We start from the raw sequence: 27,493 nt of genomic DNA on the forward strand, positions 1-27,493 counted from the left end.
TAAGTGCCCTTATCTATTAAAAATGTACTGTAATAATCAAGAACAGTTGTCTGTCAAATGACCCAGCAAAAATGCAACAGTCCAGACTCCAATGATCCATTTTAAAACTTCTATTGCCATAACAATCTGATGTACAATCTGCATATGCACTAAGCTGCTTTTTAAAGTTTCAGAAGTTTATCAAAACCTTTCCAACAATGTAAATAAACTACATTTACTAGATAGTAACGCTACATCACCAAGTAATCTGTGAAGACAATCTTCTGTTTTATAAACCTATGGTTACAACAAACACAACTGAAAAAAGACTGATATCCCAATCAAGAATCAGGATGAGGATTCATAACATTTTAAATATATATATATATGCGTTTGTTCTTCAAGTGCAGGTCTCTGTATTTTTTTTGAAAATCATAATATTAACTAAGATTATCAGTTTGGCTATTCTTGTGTTTAACTAAAAAAGTATGGAAAAATCACTACATGATATGTTACTGACTATGATTTTCGAATTTTGGAATTTCACAATGAAAATATTACAGTATTTTCCAAAAAATATTATCCAAAAAAAAATCTGCCTTTGTTTTGGGGCTTTGCACATAAAATCATCATGAAAGTTGTCAACTAATGCCTTCAAAGAGTAAAACAACACTATCCAGTCAGGTCTGGCTGAAACTCCAATTCCTCACTCAGTAATTACTAGTAATAAGAGTGCCAAGGTTGGAAATAAATTTATGATTTCTTTAAAGTGTTATCAATTTCACCAAATAAATTTCCAATTTAGGCTTTTCGAAGCTCTCTGTCTCAACCCTCCAAATCCGAGTAATTATAATCAAGTGATTACTCTATATGCATATTTCATTTTTGGATCCATTTTATAAAATTCCTGCTTACAAGTACAATTAATTTTTTCTCCCCCAAGGTGACTTGCTAAAACCTAGTTCTGTAGGTTCTGAGGTGGTTGATAACACCAATATGAGATCTGCAGAATCTGCCAGACTGAGCCAGGACATTGCTACTGGGTAGTCTACTATCCAGGCCAGGCTCTCTTCTCACTGTTTCCATCAGGAATAATGTAAATGAGCCTCAGGACCCACACCACCAGTTCAGGAGCAGCTATTATCCATCAACCATCAGGATCTTGAACCAGAGGGGGAATAACATCACTCATCCCATCACTGAACTGTTCTCACAACCTACAGACTCACTTTCAAGGAATCTTCATGTCATGTTCTCAATATTGCTTGCTTCTTTGTTTATTTTCTTCCTTTTAGTACTTGCACAACTTTCTTGTCTTTTGAACACTGGTTGTTTGTCCCTCCTGCTGGGTGTGGCCTTCCACTGATTCTACAGTTTTACTGCTATTTATTGTGTATGCTCTCAAGAAAATTAATCTCAGGGTTGTATATGGTTACATATAGGTACTTTGACAATAAACTGATCTTTGAAGTTTGAGCTTTGAAATGGTGAGCTCTTTCTGCTATCCAGGCTGTATTTCTGCAAATGCTCAGTGAAGGAATTGAAGGTTCTCAATGCGACCATAAATGCTTTTTCTTCATTATGAGTAGTCATGGGCCAGAAATTCGCATGAGATTGATGGCACTATTCTATTTCTAAATGTTTCAAAGTTCTCTCGTGTTTCTATATCTATTTCTAATAACAAAACCACCTGCGTGAAGTTTATGTATACTCTGTATTCACTGTTCCCTCAAAGCTCTACGTGTGCACATGCAGTAAAATGCTCCCATGCACATTGCCTTTGTTTTTGTTTTGTGCAGCTGGAATTTTCTTTTATATGATGTTAATATAAAGCTTTCAGGCCATGTAAAAATTTCCTACTCAGAGCAATGGCTGGACCGCGTTCTCATAGAAAAAAAAATAGAGGGAATGTTGTCTGCACGACTAATTAAATTAGGTCCATAGCAATGGTTTTAAGGAGTGAGGGTTCAGGTTAAGTTTTAAGGAAGGGATGAGGCAGAGTTAGATATCAGGGGTAGTAAATGAAGAATCAGCAGCAGGAGCTGATGTTTGGAGTCCATGTGGAGTGCTCCACAGTCAAAGGCCAGCAAACCCCGACATTGGGTTGGCAGGCATTGAGACCAGTGATCCTCAGGTCAACAAATCCCGGGTCAGAGGTCCATGCGGTCAGGTGGCACAAGGGTCAATGCCTCCCATATCAGTGAGTCCCGGGGTCTGAAATCCAAATGAGGCTGGAAATTAAGGCCTGAAGGGCAAAATCCCATGATTGGTGAGTCCTGGGGGTCAAGGCCCTGTAATTGGAGAGTTCTGGAGTAGTCAGAGGCCCGAAGGTCAGAGTCCCATGATTGGCAAGTCCAGGGACAGTCAGATGCTCAATATCTGAGAGTCTGGGCTGTTTGCTGGAGGTTGGAGGCCCAACGTCTGTGAGTCTGAGAGTCCGGGGACAAGGACTGTTAGTCCGATGATGGCCTGTCCTGGGGTTGGAGGTCTGTCTGTGCGTATGAAGGGGGGGTTAGGAAAAGTGCTTCTTTAGTTGGTACTGCTTTGTTTTGTTGTTATTGTTGCTGCTGCTTGTGTTGATCTGCTAAACATTGTGGACAGTAGTTGTAGTTGTAGAATACACCTTCTGGTGCTACTTGGATATGTCTTCAGTGATGAACCCGGGGTCGTAGGATGTTTTGGGTCTTTAATCATCAGACACGCTCGCCCGGGCAACCCCGACTTGATCCCCCCTCTGGATCCACAGCCACCACAAGGCCGTTTCAACAGCCTCCGGAATGTTCTTGGTGGCTCTTCTGCACTGCAGTCCTTTTACTGCAAGGAGTTTAAGAGTCCACTGTAATGAATGGCCAGCAAAGCCCCGACACCCACCTTCGACTGGCTCACATGCTATGTTGGCTCTGGATTATGTCATGATATTTTCAAGCTGCCTCCAGTACATTTTTGATATGTTCATTGTTAACACAAGCAAAGTATTTTACTGTATGTTTCAATGTACATGTGATAAATAAATCTGTCTGATAAATTTAGCTTCTTTTGTTTACTTCTGACTTGTATTCCTTTGGAAGTTAATTCAAGTGCTTTGTTTGCACTCTTGACATATTCTGACAGTGTGCTGGTACTATCAATAGTGTCAGTTGTGACAATAAATTGTGGAAAAGTACATGTATATCCCTCAGTATTCTTCAATACTGCACTGTGATGCCTGTACTTACATATCTGGATAAACTGCACATACCATCAATTTTGAAGTCCTGCTTCTTTACATCTGCATTTTCTTCCTCTTCAACTGCAGAGTAAAAACTGTTTTCAGTGATGAGTGCATTTGTCATGTGTGCTAATTCTGCTGTCAAAAAGAAAAACAATATATTTACTTTTATCTTCCAAATTAAGAATCTCTTCTTATTGGACTATTTTAGAATAATCTTATATTGGTATGTGTTCACATTCTTTATCACATCTCTGCTGAGCTACATTTTCTGCTGCATGTGATATCATTTAGTGCAAGATGCCTTAACGGTGCAAACAAAAGCTGTATGATTTTTAAAATTATTTCTCTCTTTAAAGGAAAGAGATGTGCTAATTCGAGAAATGAGCAATGATAATACATAATTAAAAAGATGTGCTTTCCATGTTTCCTTGAAATATCATTTTTATTTATAATACTGTTTGATGCCATATCTGAATTCCTGGGCAATTCAGACGGTACCCACGATTATCTTGAGGAGTCCCATACAATGCTGTAATTTTTATGAGATGAAATCAATTTATTAATTACCGATTTGTAGTACATCTGCTCCATTTCTATCTGAACCTCTAATTTTATATTTTAATGAAGGTGGTGTTTAAACTAATCATGGTGTAAGTATAGCATGGAATCGCACAATTAAAAGTGGGCTCGATGTAAGATACAGGTACAAGTACTGATGTACCTCTGTTCCCACATCACTCATGGTAGAGTACTTCACATCTTTAGCTTCCACTCACATCCTACACTACTGCAACCCCATAATCCAACCTAATAAACAACAGATATGATGGCTCCAGGCCAAAATCGGGAACGTAGAATTAACCTAGAATCCATTCTCGGCCCATATGGGCACAATGGACTGAATGTACAATAAATTTCAATGAAGGGATTATAGACTGAACCACAAGTTACACCATTGTTAACAAAAGTGGTAAATACCCACTGGAAAAAATTTGGAAAAGTTTAAATGGTAAATGCAATTATTTCAGCTTGTTTCTGTTCTTGCCCCATGGATTTTGTTCTATATTGCCACCTTTTTTTTTACATATATTCCTCTTCCCATTTAATCAACAACATTTCAAATTCATCAATTTAAATGGTAAAAATTTTTTAGTCAAACATTCTAATTTAAAACAAAAGTGTCCAATCCCTCAGAAACCTCTTTTCTCAAACAGAACGGTCTGAGGGCTCACAGTTTTTTTTTTGAAATGAGGTCAAACTAGTCCAAGTTTATTGCAAACATTATCATCCTCCACCCGACTGAACTTGTTCCTACATTGCACAATTACTCTTTTGACTGCATTCACACCTTGCAAGTAAAAGATTAAGCAATGTAAGCTATGGTGGTTAGCAGTTATGCTTCACTGTGACAATCATGAACAGATCTGCTCCAATGTTTCCTTGGCATATTTCCTGCTCTTGCACCAAGCAGGAACAGATTATCAACGTTACTGCCAATTTTAAGCTTCATTTCTTCATCCCATGTTAACTTATTGATTTTCTTTCTCATTTTCTCTATCTTCATTTCTGTAAACTGTCCAGTAATTACCTTCCAGTGAACTCACTCCATTTCACAACTAACTTTATTCCTCTTCTTACCCCATTCCCTTTTTAAGAATTCCAATATTTTCTCTTATTATCAGCTTCCCTATCCAACACCTGTTCCTATGCCTTCCTTTTGCCAGTGCGGACTCCCCTCCATTACAGTTGACTGCTCCTGAACTATGTCCTTTCCAATTCTGATAGGTTTGCTTTCATGCATCCCTCAGATAATGATTCTGCTATTCATACTTTCAGCTTCTTGATGCTTATCTAATGTTCTTTTTCTCGTCTCATTACCAACCCTTTTTTCCTCTATAAATTGAATTTCTCCTTCCTTCCATTTCATCAGGGACCATCATTTTATTTTTCTTCTCTGTCCTTTCGCTGCATCATAAAACTTATTTTCTAGCTTTTCCCAGTTGTGAAGGTCACCAATCTGAAATCAATTCTTCCCTTTCCATAGATATCATCTGAGCACTGCCAGCATTTTCTGCTTTCAATTACTCTTGAATACTTCCTTAATTCATCACATAAATAAATGGATCTGCTTAGGTAAGGGTGAATGCTGTTCATAAGCCAGGCAAGAACAACAAATGATAAATCAGAACCACGGGTATACACAATTCTATTTTACAACAAAGCATTAGAGACAATAATAAAAGAGAATTCCTGAACTCCAAAATATTTTCTATTCCAAGCATAAGAAAACCAAAATAATTAAACAAATGTAACATCTTAAAGCACGGCACATTTCTGCAGAATTTCCAAACCCAACAAATCAATTAGTTGAAGGGAAGCCGAAGTCAAATTTATTCTTTTGAGACAATGATTCAATGATTATATGTGATTTTAGGTTATTTTTCCAGCATTAACAATATCTGGTTATTGTAACTTAATGTAAAAGATAATCATTTTGTCCAAATCAATCTCTTTAGAAAAGTAACAGTGAATATATTTGGAATTTTACATAAGCAGTTAAATTTTATTCAAGTTGAAAGTACAATATAAATTACCCTTTTCAAAAGATTCGTAGACATTAACGCTTTTCTTCCTGGCTAGGGTAAGGTTGACAGTGTTTCCAGTGTTTCGTAAAGCATCAATTGCTTCTTGGTTGGTAAATCCTTGAATGTCAACTCCATCAACCTACAAAAACATCAATGAAAATGAAATAAATCTCCACATAACTCAGAAATTAAAGTTCTTCATATGAGAAAACAAAACCACACAAACATAATCAAATGGCCTGAATTTTTGCCATTGCTGTTTTAATGTGAGCAAATTTACCACCACTATACCACAAACCACACAATTTCTGGAGTACCCACTGAAATCCAGATGCTGCTATTGACAATTCCATGCTCCTCTCAAACAAGTATTTCAAAATATGTTGAATTTAAAAATAATAAGAAAATTAAGTATACTGTTTTCTTTTACATTGGTACCGAACTTCTGAGAGGAAAAAAAGTCTTGTCAGAAATGTGTGACCTTCTCCAGTGACCGTCTTTGTATAAATGTTAGGAGATTTTCTACAGCAAGACCTCATGAGGTGTTCCTAATGTGAAAATGGCATCACATAGATCAGTCAAAACTAAATCCTCTCAAAAACTTCTGAAAGGAGGTTAACTCACGACCAGAGTTGCCATGTTTATACACTTTTTTTTCATTTAAATGCTTTGAATGTTTCTGAGACAGTCAATAAAATGAAGTAACATGAAAAGTCAGAGACACAGAGCATTAGAAAATATCCTCCAAGTTATGAAATGCAAATTGTCTTTTCAAGTATCCACCTTGACTAATCCTAAACTAATTAATTAATAATGTTAAATATCTGAAAAATCCTAAAATGCTTCAAAAGTATTAATAACAAGCTTGAGATACTTTAACTTAATAAGCTAGAGCAACATCCTGATTTTTTTGTTCAAAACATGGGTCATGTTCTCCAATATTTGAATAAAAAAGGAAATTATTAACTAAATATTAGCATTAGTGAAGATGTCTGGCTTACGTAAAGGCTAACACTAGGCAAACTCCAAACTGAAACATAATGTCATTCATCACAGCTCATTCAGCTGGGAGGGGAATGCCATTCTCAGAATATCAGCATAAGTACTGGAACAACTATGAGTGACCTCCAATTAAGAATTTTCAAGACCCTGACAGTATCAATGGAAATATTATCAGATCAATAATTTATCATAGACTATGTAATTTCATTCATATCATGTAATACCTAACAATTTAAAGTGATTTTCTACCAAAGGATTAAATACTGTAAACTAACTGAAGATAAATTAATGGGCTGAATAATGCTCATTTCAACAATGCCTCACTTAGAGTGGAAGTTATACAGTCAAAGTCATACAACTCAGAAACAGGCCCCTTTGCATACAAAGTCCACAGGAACCATTAGGCACCCTTTCACATCTACACCACATCCCATTTTATTAACCCCTCACTTCCAACACCTGTAAGATTCTACCACTTAACTCCATGCTAGAGGCAATTCACAGCAGCCAATTAATATATCAATGAACACACTTTTGGGATGCAAGAAGGAACCAGAACAACTACAGGAAAACCACACTGGCATAGAGAGATTGTGCAAAACTCTACATTAATCAAACAAGAGATCAGGACTGAAGCCTAAAGCCACAGGCAGAAGGTCTGCTAGCTGTGTTGCTGTGCCCATATTTACCCTCCAAATGATGCTGACAAGTCACATTAACTTTTTGCCATCCTAGAAGGCAAATTGACCTCAATCTGAAACCAGGTCATCACAGGCAGACAACTATTTTGCAGAACAGCTACAGCTGAAACTGGTGACAACTGGGTTTTATATGTCAAATTGAGGCCCAGCTCCCAAGAATGCCTTTCTACGGTTAATGCTGCCAAGAGAATTTCAGCTTTTCTAAATATCTCTGTTAATGAAGGGAATTAAAATCTGATTAAATATATTTAATTAAAAACAAAAAAAATTAAAATGATTTAAAATTAATAAATTGAAACACTTTTAGTTGAACTAAATAAATTTCAAACCTCGGTATTAATTAAAATATAGGCACTTAACTTTTCAATCAAAGTCAGCAACCTCAGTCAATTGAATGGGCCCTTGATACAAACACCAGCAATAGCTGGCATAAAGTGAGAGGCAGAATGAGAAGTGGATCTCCCAGCTCAGCATGGACTCAATGGACTTTACTGCCATCACCAAGTGACAACACCCTGAGAGATTATGTAGTCACATAATCTATGGCTATTTCAGCTGTTCAACTGGAAAAGGCACAAATTATGTGTACATTAAAAGGTCACTGGCTGGATATTAAACAGGGCACAAATTGGTGGTGTGATGGAGTACTTTCCATGTGTCTGGATGAGTGCAACTCCAACAATTCTCAAGCTCGACACCATTCAGCGCAAAGCAGCCTGTTTCACAAGTAACATAAACATTCACACCCTATGACACACAGAGACGGCAATGTGTACCATCTACAAAATGACTACTTACTCACTTTGGCTCTTCCCATAAAACATTCTAATCTGCAACTGCTATCATTTTAAAGAGGACAAAGGATTCAGGTGCATGGCATTACCACTATCTGCCTACTCCATTCGTCACACACTACCTCAACGTTAAAATACATAGCAAATCCTTCATTGCTGGTGAGTACAAACATAGAAATTGCAGGAAATATTGTTCTTCCCAGTCTCAGCCGTTAACAAAAATGAATAAAACAAATAATCATTTTTACGATATTGACCAATGATTTCATTTGTTTAATAAATACATCATTCAATGAAATACCTCTTGCATGAGGATATAGAACTAAAGCTATTGCCTTCAAATAATTAAAATACTAAATAATACTATCTCCTAAGTTTAGAACCAAGTAAATTCTTGATTTTATGGCATCAATCAACAAGGACAATAAACATGCTGGAAAAATGTTTTAAAAAATGCTTCGTCAAACCACACAATCTTCTATTTGATGTATTTTTGTATAACTGAACTGTAAAATTAAACAAAAGCTGTCAAAGAATCCGAATTCTGTATTAATAATAAACTAAGTGATATGCAAGTGCAAATTAGATCCAACAGAATGGTTGTTAATGATAAAACATAAAAGAAATGATGAGCAATTTTTACAACTTAATGTCTAAAATGGTTGAAAGGCCAGTTATCTCTATTGGAGATCCAACAGACAGCAGATGCTAGAACCTGGAGCAAAAGACAAACGACTGAAGGAAATCAGTAGGTGCAGCAGCATCTGTGGAGGCAAAGGAATGATCTGCTTCGGGATGAGACCGTTCATCAGGAGTTAACAGTGTTCTCTTTCATTTCATCATTTATTTCATCAAGAGTTAGATAGATATAGAAGAAGGATAGGAAAAACAGTGGGACAGAGGGTGACACAGGGGCTGGGAAGCAATAGCTGGAACAAGGTAGGAAGTAGGATGATGAACTGATGCAGTCAGGTGGGGGAGGGGAGAACATTTTTAACCTTATCTGTCTCTACCTAGCAGCCATTCCTCCCCCTCCCCCATCTGCCTCCATCTCAGCAATCACTTACCTTCTCAGATCATTCTACCTATCACTTGCGAACCACTGTCTCAACTCCATAGGTTGGCTATCTTCCCCCCACACACTCAGTCCTGATGCAGGGTCTTCACCCAAAATATCACCCATCCCTTTGCCTCCACAGATGTAGCATGACTTGCTAAGTTCTTTGAGAAGTTTGCTTCTCACTCTGGGTATTTCAAGTGATGTTTTTATTAATTAGGGTGACTATGAAGAATAACCCACAATCCAATGTCAGAAATATTGACAAATAAGAAGAACTACAATTCAAGGTATAAGATGTTACTTACAGCAATAATCCTATCTTGAACTTGAATGCATCCACTTTGTTCTGCAGCACTCCCTGGTATTATGCTTTTCACAAAAATTCCAGATGTATCTGTAAATTATAGTATTGAATTATAATGAATGAATGAATGTTGTCTCTCAGGGTCCGAGGAAGGCTACATTGTGCAGGGTGGCAGTGTGTTTTTACGAGGCCGAGTTGCGAGCTCGACATCAACCTGGCACGGATGGACAGCACGCTCAGGACGGCCTGTCACTGGATCGAACTAAGGAACCTCCGTTCTCGAGCCCGGTGCTGATCTCACTGCAACACCAGCTAACCTGAATTATACTGTTTAATAATTTCACCAGCAATTCTAATAGTTTACCATAGCAACATTTAAATAGGCACTTGGACAGGCAAAGGGACAGGGACAGGCAAGGAATGGAGGATATTGAGCACAAACAGGCAGATTAACTTGAACTGTTATATCTCCAAACTAGTTTGAATTAGTTGGCAGAGACATAATGGGCTGAAGGGCCTGATCCTGAACCATTTTATATTCCAACACACAAACTTCACTTACTGAGAGATTTTCAACCTCTCAAGCCAGCTCCAACTCTTTTGCAGTCACAAAACAACAGTACTTATTTACTCACATAAGCACTAGGATTTGTTAACATTGTTTTCCCAAACCTTGCTATTTTCAAAGAACCAACATTCGAACAGTATTTATTATCCTCTCTGAGGTCTGTGGCCACCTATAACTTCAGAAATAACCTGATATGTGTCCTTTGTCCATAAAGATCAAGGTCATGGTCAGTCACTCTATACTTCAAACCTTTGCATCATTCTGAATTTCTTCTTGGGATGTCAAAGGAATGAAGACATCATCTACTTTTCCTTCAGCCTACTAGAGCATGCATGAGCATTTGCTTGCACTACAAAGTTCCTCATGGTTCATAGTTTTACAAAACATGCCTTTACAAAGATCTCCACGGTAAATTTGTTCCAGAAACACTGACTATTGCAAAAGGCTTTCTATAACAACAATCCGCCATAGTCACTACACAAAAACATGTCTCATGTAGACATTTTTCTTCACCAGTTGACCCAAGTATTTCTCACTCAGTGGGAGCATTCTCTCACACTCATCCAACCAACACACCATCCATTGATTCACTGACAACATTCCCCTATAACAGGAAGAGTAATTCCTGTATTACTTTATGACACTTTAAGAAATACGTAGAAAGACCGCAATTGCTCTGTTACACAGTAACATGAGCAAGCAATCCATTAATAAAGGCCAACAATATCAGTTCCCTTACAGCTATACACGGAAAAAGCCAAGAAAGCTGTGGTGTTAACCTCATCTATGAAGTTCTCAATCATCACGTAAATTTCGCAACAGCTTTTAGGTTACCATTCATACCCTTTCAGAGCCAGAGAAATATGATAATTTTCATAAATATCACAAATATCAGTCACGTATCACTCAAGGAAGTGTGGAGAAATATTTGAATCAGTGTAAAGAGTAGAACAAAAAGAGACAGGGTGATTTATTTTGGATCACATCACAGGCTATTTTCTTCTAATCTAAATAAACCCATGGCTTTATATCGTCTTCATCCATAATTTTTTTGAATTGTGAACTCACCACTCTGAGAAGCACCAACATAACCAACAACTGTAATGCCCAGGCTTTGTCCATCTCTTTTGAGTTCAACATCACTAATTTCATAATCAGCTGAAGAAATCTAAAATAAAGCATTTCAATAAAAATTTTCATGAATCTCATCTTCTATGGAGCACATAAAGTCATTTTAAAAATATACAGAATATCCTTATAATCAACCTGACAATTACAGAGGTGAGCAACACACACAAAATGCTGGAGGAACTCAGAAGGCCAGGCATCATCCACAGAGAAAAGTAAAGTCGATGTTTTGGGCCAAAACCCTTCGACAGAACTGGGGAAACAAAGCTGATGAGTAGATTTAAAAGGTGGGGAGAGGGGAGAGAGAAACACAAGGTGATAGGTAAAACCTGGAGGGTAAGGGATGAAGTAAAAGAGCTGGGAAGTTGGTTGGTGAAAGAGACAGCAGGCCATGGAACTAAGAAAAGGGGGGAGGAGCACCAGAGGGAGGCAATAGGCGGGCAAGGAGATAAGGTGAGAGAGGGAAAGGGGGGCAGGAAATGGTGAAGGAGAGTGGGGTGGGGGGGCATTACAGGAAGTTTGAGAAATCAATGTTCATGCCATCAGGTTGGATAGCCAAATGGAATACAAGGTGTTGTTCCTTCAACCTCATCATGATAGTGGGGGAGGCCATGGATAGGCATACCAGAATGGAAAAAATGGTAAGTGGAATTAAAATGGGTGGCCACTAGGAGATCCTGCTTTTTCTGGTGGATGAAGCGTAGGTGCTTGGCGAAGCGGTCTCCCAACCTACTACGGGTCTCACCAATATACAGGAGGCCACAACGGGAGCACTAGATACAGTTGCTGACCCAAACAGACTCACAGATGAAGAGTTGCCTCATCTGGAAGGACTGTTTAGGGCCCTGAATGATAGTGAGGGAGATGTGGGGGGCAGATGTAGCACCTGCAAGTATAAGTTGCAGGAGGGAGATCAGTGGGGAGGGACAAATAGACAAGGGAGTCACATAGGGATCCCTGCAGAAAGCAGAAAGTGGGAGGGGGAGGATGTGCTTAATGGTGGGATCCCGTTAGAGATGGTGAAAGCTTCAGAGAATTATGTGCTGGACATGGAGGCTGGTGGGGTGGTAGGAGAGGATAAGAGGAACTCTATCCCTGGTAGGGTGGTGGGAGAATGGGGTAAGAGCAGATGTGCGTGAAATGGAAGAGATATGGTTGCGGGAGTCATTGATGGTGGAGGAAGGGAAGCCTCTTTCTTTGAAATAGGACATCCCCTTTGCTCAAGAATGAAAAGCCTCATCTATATCCCTTCCCGCCCTCATCTTCATCCTGAGAGCAGATGCGGCGGAGACGGAGGATTGAGAGAAGGGGGATAGTGTTTTTCCAAGTAACAGGGTGGGAAGAGGTATAGATGAGGCTTTTCAATCTACATGACTCCCTTGTCCATTCTCCCTTGGCACTTATGCTTGCAAGTAGAACAAATGCTACACCTGCCCATTCACCTCCTCCTTCACTACCATCCAGGGCCCTAAACAGTCCTCCAGGTGAAGCAACACTTCACCTGTGAATCTGTTGGGGTCACGTACTGTGTCCAGTGCTCCTGGTGTGGTCTCCTGTACATCGGTGAGATTGGTACACCGCTTCGCCAAGCACCTACAATCCATCCACCATAAAAAGCCAGGATATCTCAGTGGTCACCTATTTTAATTCCACTTCTCATTCCCATTCTGATATGTCTATCCTTGGCCTTCTCCACTATTGTGATGAGGCCACACTCAGGTTGGAGGAAAAACACCTTATATTCCGTTTGGATGGCATGAACATCGATTTCTCAAACTTCCGGTAATGCCACCCATTTCTTCACCTTTTCCCTCTCTCACCTTATCTCCCTGCCTGCCAATCACCTCCTTCTAGTGCTTCTCCCACCTTTTCTTTCTTCCATGGCCTTCAGTCTCTTTCACCAACCAACTTCCCAGCTCTTTACTTCATCCCTCCCCCTTCAGGTTACACCTATCACCTGTGTTTCTCTCTCCCCTCTGCCCAACTTTTAAACTTACTCCTCAGCTTTTTTCCCCCCAGTTCTGCCAAGGGTTTTCTGTCTGAAACGTCGACAGTACTTTTTTCTATATCTGCTGCTGGGCCTGCTAAGTTCCTCCAGCATTTTGTGCGTGTTGCTTGGATTTCCAGCATCTACAGATTTTCCCTTGTGTCTGTAATTATTTTAATGAGATTCTACAAGTAGTCAAAGCTTTTAATGAAATTTTTATTCAAATCAATTCATTTTTTGCTGATGACCATGTGAAAGAATATGTAACAAAAAAGAATGGAGTTAAAATATTGATCAGTCAATACTCAGTGTATGGCAGACTGAGAGCCCGATTTCTCCTCCTTGGTATGTATAAGGTTCAGATAACTTAGTATTTAATTATACAACTAAGTCTAGAACTTTTTGCATTGGAAAAATTGAGTTACTTTTGATGTTATTTAGAGACTAAACTACCAAATTCCCTTTCTTTGTTTTTTTTTTAAATTATTTTTCTTTAAAGAGGATCCTTAGGCAAGAAAATGGGAATTGGGACAGTGTAATGAGCTAAGTTGATCAATAAATGAGCATGGAATACGTACATTGATTCAATATCCACAGCTTTCCAGAGGAGAGTATTTCAATTAATTACAAAGCTCAATCATCAGTCCTAAAACACCAAATACTTACCTCCAATCCTCTGCCGTGGATGTGGACTCAAAAGTCTGAGAAAATGACCTCTCACTATCTATCAACTTCCACTTAAATGGGGATTAATGGACAGGGCCAACAAATGGGAGTTTGTTTAAATATTAGGTGCTGATAACCATGTGGGTATTAACATAAATGTGTGTTCAATTATTAGTTCAACGAATTCGTTTGGTCATTTCAATTAAATCTCTTTTTCTGTCATTGAAATCACAGTAGCTTATGCCCCTCCCAGGTTACATCGGTAATCAATTAATTGATAACATACATAGCACTTGTATTTATATTCTTACAACAATTTTAATAAGTATCATCATTTAAAATACAAGTTCAAAGACTATTAACTTTGTTAAGTTTTTATTTTTAATTGGGGATGTAACATTAATGTCTGACCTTTTTCATGAGGTATATTACAGATTTCAAGAAATAAGCTATACTGGAACATTGTTCTGTCATCTCTGGGACACAAAGTCAATTTCAATGTAGATGGATGAAATGGAAACAAAAGTTGTAGCGCAACTCTAGATTCGCATTAATCCGATTCCTAACTACAACAAAGCCTTGAAAGGAGGAAAAAAGTTGCAGGTCTCATAATTGCTGATTCTTGCAATGGACAAATACAATAATAGCTCCAATAAAATGCAAAAACACTGAGAATTTTCCTAACCTTATTTACAAACTAATAAAAAGAGAGAAACAAAAGTTAAAAGAGAAGCAGAACTAAAGTTTATTCTGTAATTCACAGCATGCAGAACTTGATCCATATGATAGAATCAATAGTAAAATTAAATATAGTGTTGTTATTAAGGCCTACACTAAAATATCGGATAGATCAGATGCTGGACCAAACACCCAATAGACTGAAGAGAATTCTTCAAAAAAAAACAACGCAGATCAAAAGGAGAATTAGGCTGCTCAGCTCATTGAGTCTGCTCCACTATTTGATCATGCTTGATTTATTTATTTTCCATCTTAACTCCATTCTTCTGCCTTCTCCTCATTACTTTAGACACCCTCAATAGTCAAGAACTTCACTTTAAATATACTTTATGATTTGGTCTCCACAGCTATCTGTGGCAATAAATTTCATAGATTCACCATCCTCTGGCTAAAATTTCTCCTCCTCCCTATTCTAAAGGAATGCACTTCTATTCTGAGGCTGTGCTCTCTAGTCTTAGACTCTCCCCACAACTGAAAACATTCTCTCCAGGTCTATCCCATCCAGACCTTTCAATATTCAGTAGTTTTCAATGAGTTTCCTGTCATACTTCTAAACTCCAACAAGTAAAGGCTCAGAACCATCAAATGATCCTCATTCATTAACCCTTTTATTCCAGGGATCAACCTTGTAATTCTCCTCTGGACCCTCTCCAATGTCAGCGCATCCTTACGTCGGGATGAACCCTAAAACTGCTCATACTATTTCAAGTGACATCTGACCAATGCCTTAAAGTCTCAGCATTAAATCCTTGCTTTTATATTCTAGTCCTCTCAAAATGAATGCTAACATTGCACTTGCCTTCCTTACTAATAACTCAACTTCCAATAATCCTTCTTAAAGAGTCCAGTGTGATTTGTGATTTTCCAGTCCTTCAGAACCAGTCCAGAATCTAGTGATTCTTGAAAAATCACTGCTAATGCCTCCACAATCTCTTCAGCTGCTTCTTCCAGAATCCTGGTGTGTATTCCATCTGGTCCAAGTGTCATATCTACCTTTGGACCTTTCACCTTCCCAAACACCTACCGGTAATCCTTAGTAATAGTGCCCTGACTCTCTCAAATTTCTGGCATGCTAATGGTGGTTTCCATAATGAAGATTGAAGCAAAATACTTATTCAATTCAAATACCATTTCTTTGTATCTCATTACTACCTCTCCAGTGTCATTTTCCAACAGCCCAATGCCACTCTTTCCTCACTTTTACACTTTATACAGTAATCTGAAAAAAGTTTTGGTATCCTGTTATATATTATTGGGTAGTTAACACTATTCATCATCTTTCTCAGTGCTTTATTGTTGACTTCTGTTGGCTTTTAAAAGTATCCTCTAGCTTCCCACCAATTTTGTAACATTGTATGCCCTCTTTTGCTTTTATGTTGTCTTTGACTTCCCTCATCAGCCACAGTTGCCTCAACCTTCTTTTAGAATGCTTCTCCTTCTTTCAAATGAACCAATCCTATACCTGCTGAATTATTCCCAGAAACTTCAACTATTAATGCCCTCTGGTCATCCAGCTGGTGTCCCCTTTCAATCAGCTTAGGCCAGCGCCTCTCTCATGCCTCTGTAGTTACCTTTACTCAAATGTAAAACCGATACATCTGATTTTAACTTCTCCCTCTCAAACTGGAGGTTAAATTCTACCATATAATGATCACTCTCTCGAAAGGGTTCCTTTACCATAGACTCCCTAATGAAATCTGGTTCATTGCACAACAACAAATCTAGAATTTACTTTTTTCTGCTGGGCTCAACCACAAGCTCCTCTAAAAAACCATTATGTAGATGTCTACAAATTTTTCCTAACTACAGTATCTTCATATTGAACCCCCTCCCCATGAGCATCCAAGCACTGCCCTTTTTATATTTCTTCACATTCCCATTGTAATTTGTACCCCATACCTTGGCTACTGCTTGGATGTCTCTAAAGACCCATCAGGGTCTTTTTACATTTGCAATTTCATAACACTGCCCATAAGGATTTAACATCTTCTGATCCTGTGTCAATTCTGTCTAAGAACTTTATTTCTTTTTTTAAAAAATCAACAGAACAACCCCAACCCCTCTGCCCACCTTTTCAATAGGATTTGCATCCTAGGATGTTTAGCTCTCAACCGTGATTTTCTTTCAGCCACGACTCAGTAATGTCCACAACATCATATCTGCTGATTTCTCACTGCTCTACCTTATTTCATATACTGCATCCATTCAAATATAACACTTTCAGTTCTGCATTTACCACCCTTCTTCTCAATTTTATCTCCATGTTGCCTGAAATTAAATTTTTATCCCTTTCTAAACTTGGTCTTATTCTTTATTCTGGAGACTTCAGTAACCTGTCCAGCATTCCCCTTCCCTTTTACTTTGTCCATTCTTCTCCAAGTTGAGCTCAACCACCTACGACTTAGTTTAAAGCCCTATCGACAACCTTAGTTGTGCGATCCTGATCCCAGCCTAGTTCAGGTGGAGCTTGTTGCATCGGAACAGCTCTCTCTTTCCCCAATCCTGGTGCCAATGTCCCACAGATTCAAACCTACTTCTCCCACAACAATCCAAGAGCCATGCATTTAACTCTCTGATCTCATTAACCCTGTGCCAATTTGCAAGAGGCTCAGGTAACAATCCAAAGGTTATTAAGTTTCCGTTCCACATTTTAATTTAGTCCTTTGCTGCTCACAGTGGCATGGATTGGTTGCTCATTCTTGCTACATATGTACAAGGAGCAAGGATCTCAGACACAGTGATGGATCAATTTGATCACGTGCACCTCTTTCCTAATACCAAAATGAGAATTCGGGGACTCCAGTGAAATTTATCAACAATAATTTAGTCCAGTTCTCTGAATACTGGCAACCCCTGTAAAGAATGTAGAACCCCAAGTTGCTCTGCAGAATGTATTCATCCCATGATGGAAACAGAAGCAATCCTAACCATTCACCACAGAAGATAATTAATGTAGCTATAAGCTTCACAAGGACAAACACAGGGTACATCTAACATTAATCTGCTATACATACTTATGGAATTTCTAAAATCAAACACAGAACTTTACAGCAGTATTTAAAGTTCAACAACATATGCCCATTAACTCAGAGAAGCAAAAACTTAGTTTACATATCAAAAGAATAATTTGACACTCACATCCATCAAAGCAAGGCGATTTACCCAGAAACCCCGAGTGAAATGGATCAGTCAGATTAATAAAGCAGTATTAAGGAAAATAGCAGGAGGCCAACTCAAATGTTTAAACTGAAAACTGCCTTTCCTACTTGCACCAGGCTCACAGCAATGAGCTTAAACCCAAACATGGCAAAATTATTGGGTGACACAATGGTGCAGCTTGCAATGCCACTGTCCTGACTGTACCAGAGACCCAAGTTCAATCATGGCCTCAGGTCCTGTACGTGTAGAGATTGTGCCTTCGCTCTGTGATTACCAGCTTTCCTCCACCTGCTCTAGTCTCCTCCCAAATGTCAAAGATGGGTGGGTTGATAGCTAATTGCCCACTATAAATATAGAAGTGTCGGTGAGTAGTAGAATCTTGGTACGATCTATGAAAATGTAGGGAGAATATATTCTGGGATTAATGCAGGGTTAGCATAAAGGATTAGTTGATGGTCAGTAATGACTCGGTGGGCCAAAGAGCCTCTTTCTATGCTGCATTGCTGTTTCTCAGCATGCAAAACCAAAGTTCGAAACTAAAAGTGAATTGATTATCAAAGTACATATATGTCACCATACACAACCATGAGATTCATTTTCTTGCAGGGAAACACAGTAAATACAAGAAACACATAGAATTAATGAAAGACCACACCCAACAGGGCAGAAAACCAATGTGTAAAAAACTGTGCAAATACAAGAGAGAAAAAAAGAAAGAACAACAATAATAATAAACAAATAATCATTAAATATCAAGAGCATTAGATAAAAAGTTGGTGAAAGTGAGTGCAGCTCAGTAGGAACAGTTCAGTAATTGGGTGAGTGAAGTTACCCTTTCCGGTTCAAGTGCCTGATGGTTGAAGAATAACAACTGTTCCTGAACCTAGTGGTGTGGGTCCTGAGGCTCCTGTAATCCCTTCCTAATGGCTGCAGTGAGAAGAGAGCATGGCCTGGAGGGTTCTTGATGATGGATGTAGCATTCCTGCGACAGCACTCCTTGTAGATGTGCTCAATAGTGAAGAGAGCTTTACCCGTGATGGACTGAGCCATATCCGCTACTTTTTGTAGGATTTTCCATACAAGGACATTGGTGCTGCCATGCCAAGCCATGATGCAACCAGTCAATATACTCTTCACCACACATCTATAGATGTTTGTCAAAGTTTTAGATGACATACCGAATATTTGCAAACTTCTACAGAAGTAAGGGCGCTGCTGTGGTCAGGACAGATTTTCTGAAATGATAACACCGAGGAATTTAAAGTTGCTTACTCTCTCCACCTCTGAACCCCTCCCCCCAATGAAGACTGGCTTATGGGCCTCTGGTGCGAAGCTGTTACTGTGGAACCACTCAGCCAGATTTTCAATCTCCCTCCTATATGCTGATTTGTCACTATCTTGATCCGGCCAATGACAGTGTTGTCATCGGCAAACTTAAATATGGCACTGGAACTGTGCTTAGCCTCACAGTTGTAAGTATACAGCGACTAGAGCATGTGACTAACCAGACAACCTTGTGCTGCACCTGGGCTAAGGGAGGTTGTGGAGGAGACGTTGTAGCCAATGCGAATTGACTGTGGTCTGCGAGTGAAAACATTGAAGATCCAGTAGCACATGGAGGTACTGAGGCCCAAGACTTGAAGCTTACTGATTAGTTTTGAGGGGATGATAGTGTTGAATGCTGAGCTATAGTCAATGAAGAGCATCCTGATGTATGCAACTTCACTGTCCAGACATTTCCAGATTGAGTGAAGAGTCAATGAGATGGCATCTGCTGTTGACCTGTTGTGATAGTAGGCAAACTGAAGTGGATCCAAGTCACTTCTCAGGCAGGAGATGATATTTTTCCTCACCAATCTGTCAAAGCACTTCATCACAGTGGATGCAAGTGCTACTGGACAATAATCATTGAGGCAAGTTACCATGTTTTTCTTAGGCACTGCCATAAAATATTGAAGCCTGCTTAGGTACCTCAGGATGCATAAGTGAGAGGTTAAAGATGATGGTGAACACAACAACCAGTTAATCAAAATAAGTCTTTAGTAATCGACCAGGTACCTCTTGTGGGCCGAAAGCTTTCTGTGGTTAAACCCAGTTATTGATGCACTCTTCTTTAAACGTGGTTAGAAAACTATTATTTTAAAATGTATGGTTTTCAATTATCTTAATTCATGACATGTAGGTGTTGTAGGGAAGAGCATTTACCATACTCCAACAGCTGACATTTAACTCCACCATGAACAGACCCAAGCCCAGCTGCAAAGAGGGAGGGTTGGGCACGAGGCTAGAAACAGTCTCCCGTAAAAATCTAATGGTACAGAAATACCAATAGAAGCTCCAAATACCTCATCCCTGGGAGAAGAAGGAGCAGATGGGCTGCACCCAGGATAACTTGAAAGACTGGCCCGGAACAGAGGACTCTGGTGAGCTGCTGGGGCCCCAGTAGGGGTGATGGGCTTAGGTAAGTATTAGCCAACATTTGGTCTCCAATACATGCTGAACTGCTCCAATACATTTATCATGACAATTCTGGAATCTGAGCCAGATAACAATGAAGGAACAGCAAGTCAGATGGAGTACAAATTGGAAGGTCATTCAGACTCGATGATACTCTCATACTGCCATTCCTCTGGATGATAAAGAGCATGGATTTGGGACATACTGTCAAAGAAATCTTCACAAGTTGCTGCAAAGCGTTTTGTAAAAAGTATGCATTACAGGCATGCCATGCTAGTGCTGGACGTTATGAACATTTTGGGTGATTGAATGTTGTCTTAATTCAAGCATGCACCTTTGTCCCAGTTTGTATTAACTTTGTAGGTACTATTCAAGCTGCACCCTTGAGCCAAATGGAGAGAATTTAATCATATTCAACTTGTACTAGTGGAAAGACTTCGAAAAAATCAGGAATCTCATATTGTAGAACACAATACACCTGATGTACCTTTGTCGCCATGATATTTATTTGGCAGTTCTTTACAAGTATCTGGTCAATAATCACAGAAATTTGATGGTGGAAGATTTAGTGATAGCAGTAACACTGAATAACAAGAGAAGATGGTTGGATGTTTTCTTGGTTAAATCAGTCATTGCCTATACAGATGGCCCCCGTTTTTCAAATGTTCGCTTTACGACAGCTCGCTGTTACGAAAGACCTTCATTAGTACCTGTTTTTGCTAACCAAAGCGGATTTTCGCTTTTACGAAAAAAAGACGCCCACTTTATACGTGTGTTTACCCCAAAAAGACTACCATGACCATGAAGCCTTGTGCGGGCAGTTGCGTGTACATGTGTATACGTGCGTAGGCGTGTACGTGCCGATTTTTTTTCTCCATATCGATTTTGGCTCACTGTCTTCCCAATTTTGATAAGTGAAACTACACCATGCATACAATATTTCTACTTTATATAGGCTGTATACTTATCATATCATTTCTGCTTTTACTATATGTTCGTGTTATTTTAGGTTTTATGTGCTATTTGGTATGATTTGGTAGGTTATTTTTTGGGTCTGGGAACACTCAAAAATCTTTGTCATATAAATTATTGGTAATTTCATCCACAAGAAAATCTGCAGACGCTGCATACCCAAAACTACACAGACAAAATTCTGGAGGAATTCAGTGGTGTCTATGGAAAAGATTAAACAGTCATAATTTCAGGCCAAGACCCTTCATCAGGACTGGGAAAAAAAGATGAGAAGTCAGAGCAAGAAGGTAGAGGACAGGGAGGAAGATGTATAAGGTGGGAGATGATAGGTGAAACCAGGAGGGGGGAGGGGTGAAGTAAATTGCTGGGAAGTTGATTGGTGAAAGAGATAATGGGCTGGAGAAGGGGGGAATCTGACAGGAGAGGGTAGAAGACCATGAAAGAAAGGGAAGGAAGAGGAGTGTCAAGGAAGATGATGGGCAAGTAAGGAGATAAGGTGAGAGAGGGAAGAGGGAGGGGTCGATTTTTTCCAGTCCTGATGAAGGGTCTCAGCCCAAAATGTTAACTATTTTTATCTTTTCCATAGGGACTGCCTGGCCCGGTGAAATGTTGGACATTCCTACCATCATATTATTCCTGCTTTTACTATATGTTCGTGTTATTTTAGGTTTTATGTGTTATTTGGTATGATTTGGTAAGTTATTTTTTGGGTCTGGGAATGCTCAAAAGCCAGAATGTCCACCATTTTGTGTGTGTTGCCTAAATATCATGCAGTTCATGTTATACCTGGGCTGTTGCATGTATTCAGCACACCATGCAATCATTGGAGAACACCCTTGTTTCTGAACCAAATGTTACTGATGAAGCTGCAGACAGCCCAACCTAGGCACTGCTCTGAGAATCTCTATCATTGATATCTGGCATTTAGATGATAGCCCTCCAACAACAGCTGCCACTTTCATTTGTATTGGAAAGTATTTCAGCTAGAAAGAGAGTTTTCATACTTACTAAGACAGTTCCTTCCTGCAATGCTCAGACAAAATGTGCCTTAATATCAAAGTCAATCACTCTCACCTCAGCTCTAAATTCAGTTCTTTTGATACATTTACATCGAGGCTGTGATAAAAGACTGGGGGAAAAGACTAGCAAATTTCTGCAGATGTCCCATGGAGAGCATTCCACCTGGTTGCATCACTGTCTGGTATGGAGGGGCACAGGATCAGAAAAAGCTGTAGAGGGTCACTAACTCAGCCTGCCCCATTATGGGCATGAGCCTCCCGAGTATCGAGGACATCTACAAATGGTGACGCCTCGAAAAGATTGCATCCAGCTTTAACAATCCCCGTCACCCTGGATATGCTCTCTTCTTATTACTACCATCATGGAGGAGATACAGGAGTCTGAAGACACAAACTCAATATTTCAGGGACAGCTTCTACCACTTCGCCATCAGATTTCTGAACACAGTATGAACCAACCCATGAACACTGCCTCACGATTTTTGCTGTCTTTGTGCACTACCTATTTAATTGTTAATACATATTTCTTGTAATTTAGAGTATTTTTATGCATTGCACTGTAATGCTGCCACAAAACAATAAATATTATAACATACGTCAGTGATATTAAACCTGATTATGGCTCAGAACCAAGTAATGTGATCAGAACCCAACTGTGCAAAGGTGAGCACTTTATTCGTTAGGTCCTTTCCAAATAGAAATGGTTGGTTTTCAATGAGCCACCTTTCACATAAGTATAATTAGAATTGCCCATTCTCAAAGTGAACATGTATATGTATTATTTTGAGGTAAATATTGATATTATTTTATATTTCCCAAAAATGGCACGGATTCACATACAAAAACAATTAACAGATATAAGCCAATACGCTTTTTGAATATGCTCTATCACTCAGTATGATCATGACAAATCTTCTCTCTCAAGATCATATTCCTGCTCTCTCCTATTGCTCCCAAAGAAGATATTGAGGATTACATCATAACTGTGGTAATTGTTAACATAATACTTTGCATATTTACTAAAATCAGCAATACATGGAAGCTGAATAAACATGAATTATGAATTCATTATAATAAGTTCAGTTGCAACATCTCAGGCTAGTCCCTTTTAATTATTCTTTATTTATAGTAAATTAAAAGCCCCTTTTTTTTTAAAGATTTTAGCCCAGTTACTAAATAGGATTAATCCTCAGTTTGATAGAAACAAAATTTATAATTGGAAAAATAAAACTTGAATTTTATGCTATTATTGCAGATGAATGGTACTCACACTATTGGAATGTTCCTGAGCTGACATGGAAGGAACAACATTTAAATATTTCGAGGGAAAATCATCCTGGGGATCTCTGGCCACCACCATGCAAACTCGATTACCACAGTTCCTCAAGACCTGAGCAATCTGTTCACTTCCCATTTCCTCGACGTTTATGCCGCTGATCTGTAGTATACGATCACCAGTCTTAAGCCGTCCATCCTACAAACATGCAATAAAATCTTTGTCACTTAACGCAAACAATTAAATCTTATGCCCGCAATGGGTACATCCATCATCAGTAGTATCCCTCCAATAGGTACTGGGACATTAATGAACAGATATGTAGGCAGATTAAGGAAAGGTGTAAAACCAATAGGGTTGTTGTCATGGGAGACTTCAACCTCCTGAGTGTAAACTAGGAGTTTCTTAACGCACTAGGACCTTCATAGTTTAGAGAGGCTGAATTTGTTAAATGCATCCGGAAGAAGTGTTTCTTAAATTAAATGTAGAGATTCCAACAGGAGGAGGAGCAGTGCTGCACTTGGTGTTGGGTAGGCAGCCTGGCCAGGTGAGCAACCCAGCAGCTTGGAAATAGTGACCACAATTCCTTAAGTTTTACTGAAGCTATCGATAAAGTAAAGCATTTGGCAGGAACTAGGGAGAATTAATTGGGAACAGCTGTTTTGGGCAAGTCTACATCGGACATGTGAAGAGTGTTTAAAGATCAACTTCACAGGTATGTTCCGGTCAAAAGGAAAGACAAGGATGGAAAGGTAAGAGAACCTTGGGTGTCGAGTGAGGTGATAAATCAGTCAAGAAGGAAAAGGAAAATTATGTAAAGCTTAGGAAGTAAAATCAAACAGAACCTTTGAAGATTATAAACAAGCCAAAACAGAACTCAAGAATGGAAGTAGAAAAACCAGATGGGGCCATGAAAAGTCTTTGGCAAGTAGGACAAAGATATTCTATATATACATCAAGAACAAGAGGATGACTAGGGAGAGGGGAAGACCACTAAGGATAAAAGGGGAAACATATGCTTGGATATGGAGGATGTGAGTGAGGTCTTTAATGAGTGCTTTACATCATTATTTACCGAAGAGAAGGATGAGGAGGATAGGGGGATCTGTGCTGAGAGTGTTAATAGGCTGAGGCAGTAAGATCAAGAAGAATTTAGTGTTGGGTCTCTTAAAGAGAATTATGGTGGATAAGTCCCCATTGTGTGAAGGGATATATCCCAGGTTATTGAGAGAGGGAACAGAGTAAGATTGCTAGGACCTTCACCAACATCTCTATGCTATCTAACCACAGGTGAAGTCATAGAAGACTGGTGAGTAGATAATGTTGTTCTATCATTCAATAAGTGAACTAGGAATAATCCTGGAAACTATAGACTGATGAGTCTCAAGTCGGTGGTAGGGAAGTTACTGGAAAGAATTCTTAGGGATAGGATGTATGAGCATTTGGAAAACCATGGCCTAATTAGGGACAGCCAGCATGACTTTGTGCAGGGCAAGTTGTGTCTTACTAACCCGCTTAGAATTTTTTGATGAGGTAGTGAGAGTGATTGAAGGTAGAGCTGTGGATGTTGTCTATACGTATTTTAGTAAGGTGTTTGACAAGGTTCCTCATGGGAGGCTCACTCAGAAAAATTAAGATGAATAAGATCCATGGTGAACTGACAGTTTCAATTCAGAACTGACTTGCCCATAGAAGACAGTAATCAAAGGGACTTATTCCAGCTGGAAGTCTGTGATTAGTGGTGTTCCACTGGGATCTGAACTGGGACCTCTGGTGTTTGTGATGTACATAAATGACCTGGATAAAAATGTAAATGAGTAGGTTAGGAAATTTGCAGTTCATATGAAGATTGTGGTGTGTGAATAGTGTAGAAAATTAGCAAAGAATACGGTGGGATACAGATCAATTGCAAATATGGGGAAATGGCAGATGGAATTTAACACCACCAAATGTGAAGTGTTGTACCTTTGAAAGTCAAATGCAGAGACAATGCACTACTGAAGACAGTGTTGATGAGCAGAGGGATCTTGGCGTCCAAGTTCTGAAAGTGGCTACATAGGTTGATAGGATGGTTAAGGCAGCTTATAGCATGTTTGCCTTTGTTAGTCGAGGCATTGAGGTCTAAAGTAAGGAAGTTACAATAAATCTTTATAAAACTCTAGTTAGGCTGCAGCTGGAGTATTGCATACAGCTCTGGTCACCCCATTGTCGGACGTTGAGGTTCTGGAGAGGATTACCAGGATGTTGCTTGGGCATGTGCTAAAACAAGAAGCTGGACAAAGTTGGGTTGTTTTCTCGGAGCAGTGGAGAGAAGATCTGATAGAAGCTTATAACATGAGAGGCACAGATAGAGTAGGTAGTCAGTATCTTTTTCCCCAGGGCTTAAATGTCTAATACCAGAGGACATGCATTTAAAGTGAGAGGAGATAAGTTCGAAGGAAATGTGAGGGGTAAGTTTTTTTTTAAAACACAGAAAGTAGTGGATGCCTGGTAGGTGCTTTCTGAGGTGGTGGTAGAGGCAGATACATTAGGGACTTTTAGGAGACATTTAGATAGGCAAATGAATGTGAAGAAAATGGAAGGATATGGATGTAGTGTAGGCAGAAGGGATTAATTTAGTTGACCATTTGATTACTAATTGAATTGGTTCAGCACTTCATAGTGGGTCGAAGGGCCTGTTTCTGTGAACTGTTCTATGTCTTATCTACAGGAGGTGCTGTCTTGTCTTAAGAAGGCAACAGGCATAAGCAAAAATCCCCACCATCTAGGCCATTCTTGCAGCTACCATTAGACACAAGCCCGAAGTCCCACAACATCAGGTTCCTGAACAGCTGCTTCTCTTCAACCATTCAGTTCATGAATCAACTTGCATAACCCTAATCACTACAACGTAGCCAACATGATGACTATTTTGATCACTTTGCATTAAAATGGACCTTGTTTTTTGTTGTAATTCTTTCTTTCTTATAAACATTGTTTAATTAATGTTTTTCTCAGAAAAACAACTTTTATGATGCCATGTGCCTGTGATGCTGCTACAAGTAAGTTTTTCATTGCTCCCCTGTATGCATGACCTTGTGAATATGACAATAAACTTTGACTTTATTATTTGAAAATAAAAGGGAATAGAAAATAGTTAAGTTATACTTTCTTTAATATGCTCAATAGCTCTTCAATGAAACCTTAATAAGAAATTTATGATGCCTATCTTTTGCACTCATTTGGTTGGTTATGCCAAATGAACACTCAGTTGTCACCTACTGTGTTCCCAACATTCACTGCTCAAATATCAAGTGGAAAATATAATGGATAGTTAATAGCACATATTCTTCCTCGGTTAACAGTGCAAAATAAATGGTACACCATTGATACTGCCTAATCCAGCAGATAACAGATATAAAACCTAGTGACTATTATCATATTCCAATATATTATGGTTTCTTAAGGATATATAGCAAGGGATAGTAATGGAGACAAACTCTGACTACCTATTAAACACTCCCAAAGGCATGCACCGCAAATAGCCTCTGACAACCAAGTCCAACTCCTGGCCTTCATGTGTAGTTTAACTACTAAGTCTGGCAGAACTGTTTATACTGACAGGAGAAGGGACAAAGGCAGATTACTGGAGACGTAAAACCAGTCGCTTCCGGCAGATGGGGCTCATCAGCCTTGGTTGGCAGTTCATCTACAAGGAAAACCCTGATCTCAAACCTCCGCTGCCTTGCAGCTATATCCACTCATGGGCAAGGCCTCAGGAGTAAACACGATGAGAAAAATCTGGAGCTGGAGTCCCTAAGGCAGTCCTACATTGAGTTCAATGCTGACTGGCAACTCCTGCGAACTGCCGATACCAACTGTATCAGTCTTTGTCTTCCTTTGGGTTC

The 27,493-nt window shown here is 39.1% G+C and overlaps 1 protein-coding gene across 6 annotated transcripts in view; it reads right to left on the reverse strand.

Annotated features, from left to right (window-relative positions):
- Positions 1–27,493, reverse strand: part of patj (PATJ crumbs cell polarity complex component) — a 316,611-nt gene that overhangs the window by 275,167 nt on the left and 13,951 nt on the right. For 4 of the 6 annotated variants that reach the window (XM_073063053.1, XM_073063056.1, XM_073063051.1 and 1 more), the window contains exons 8-12: positions 23,601–23,804; positions 11,273–11,372; positions 9,638–9,726; positions 5,785–5,914; positions 3,218–3,325 (exon numbers count right to left, since the gene is read on the reverse strand). In XM_073063053.1, the coding sequence (XP_072919154.1) occupies positions 3,218–3,325; positions 5,785–5,914; positions 9,638–9,726; positions 11,273–11,372; positions 23,601–23,804 (631 nt within the window). The remainder of the gene's footprint in view (positions 1–3,217; positions 3,326–5,784; positions 5,915–9,637; positions 9,727–11,272; positions 11,373–23,600; positions 23,805–27,493) is intronic. The other 2 variants (XM_073063055.1, XM_073063054.1) reach the window with 2 other exon arrangements.

The sequence above is a fragment of the Hemitrygon akajei genome, chromosome 12 (assembly GCF_048418815.1).
Source record: "Hemitrygon akajei chromosome 12, sHemAka1.3, whole genome shotgun sequence".
Lineage (NCBI taxonomy): Eukaryota > Metazoa > Chordata > Chondrichthyes > Myliobatiformes > Dasyatidae > Hemitrygon > Hemitrygon akajei.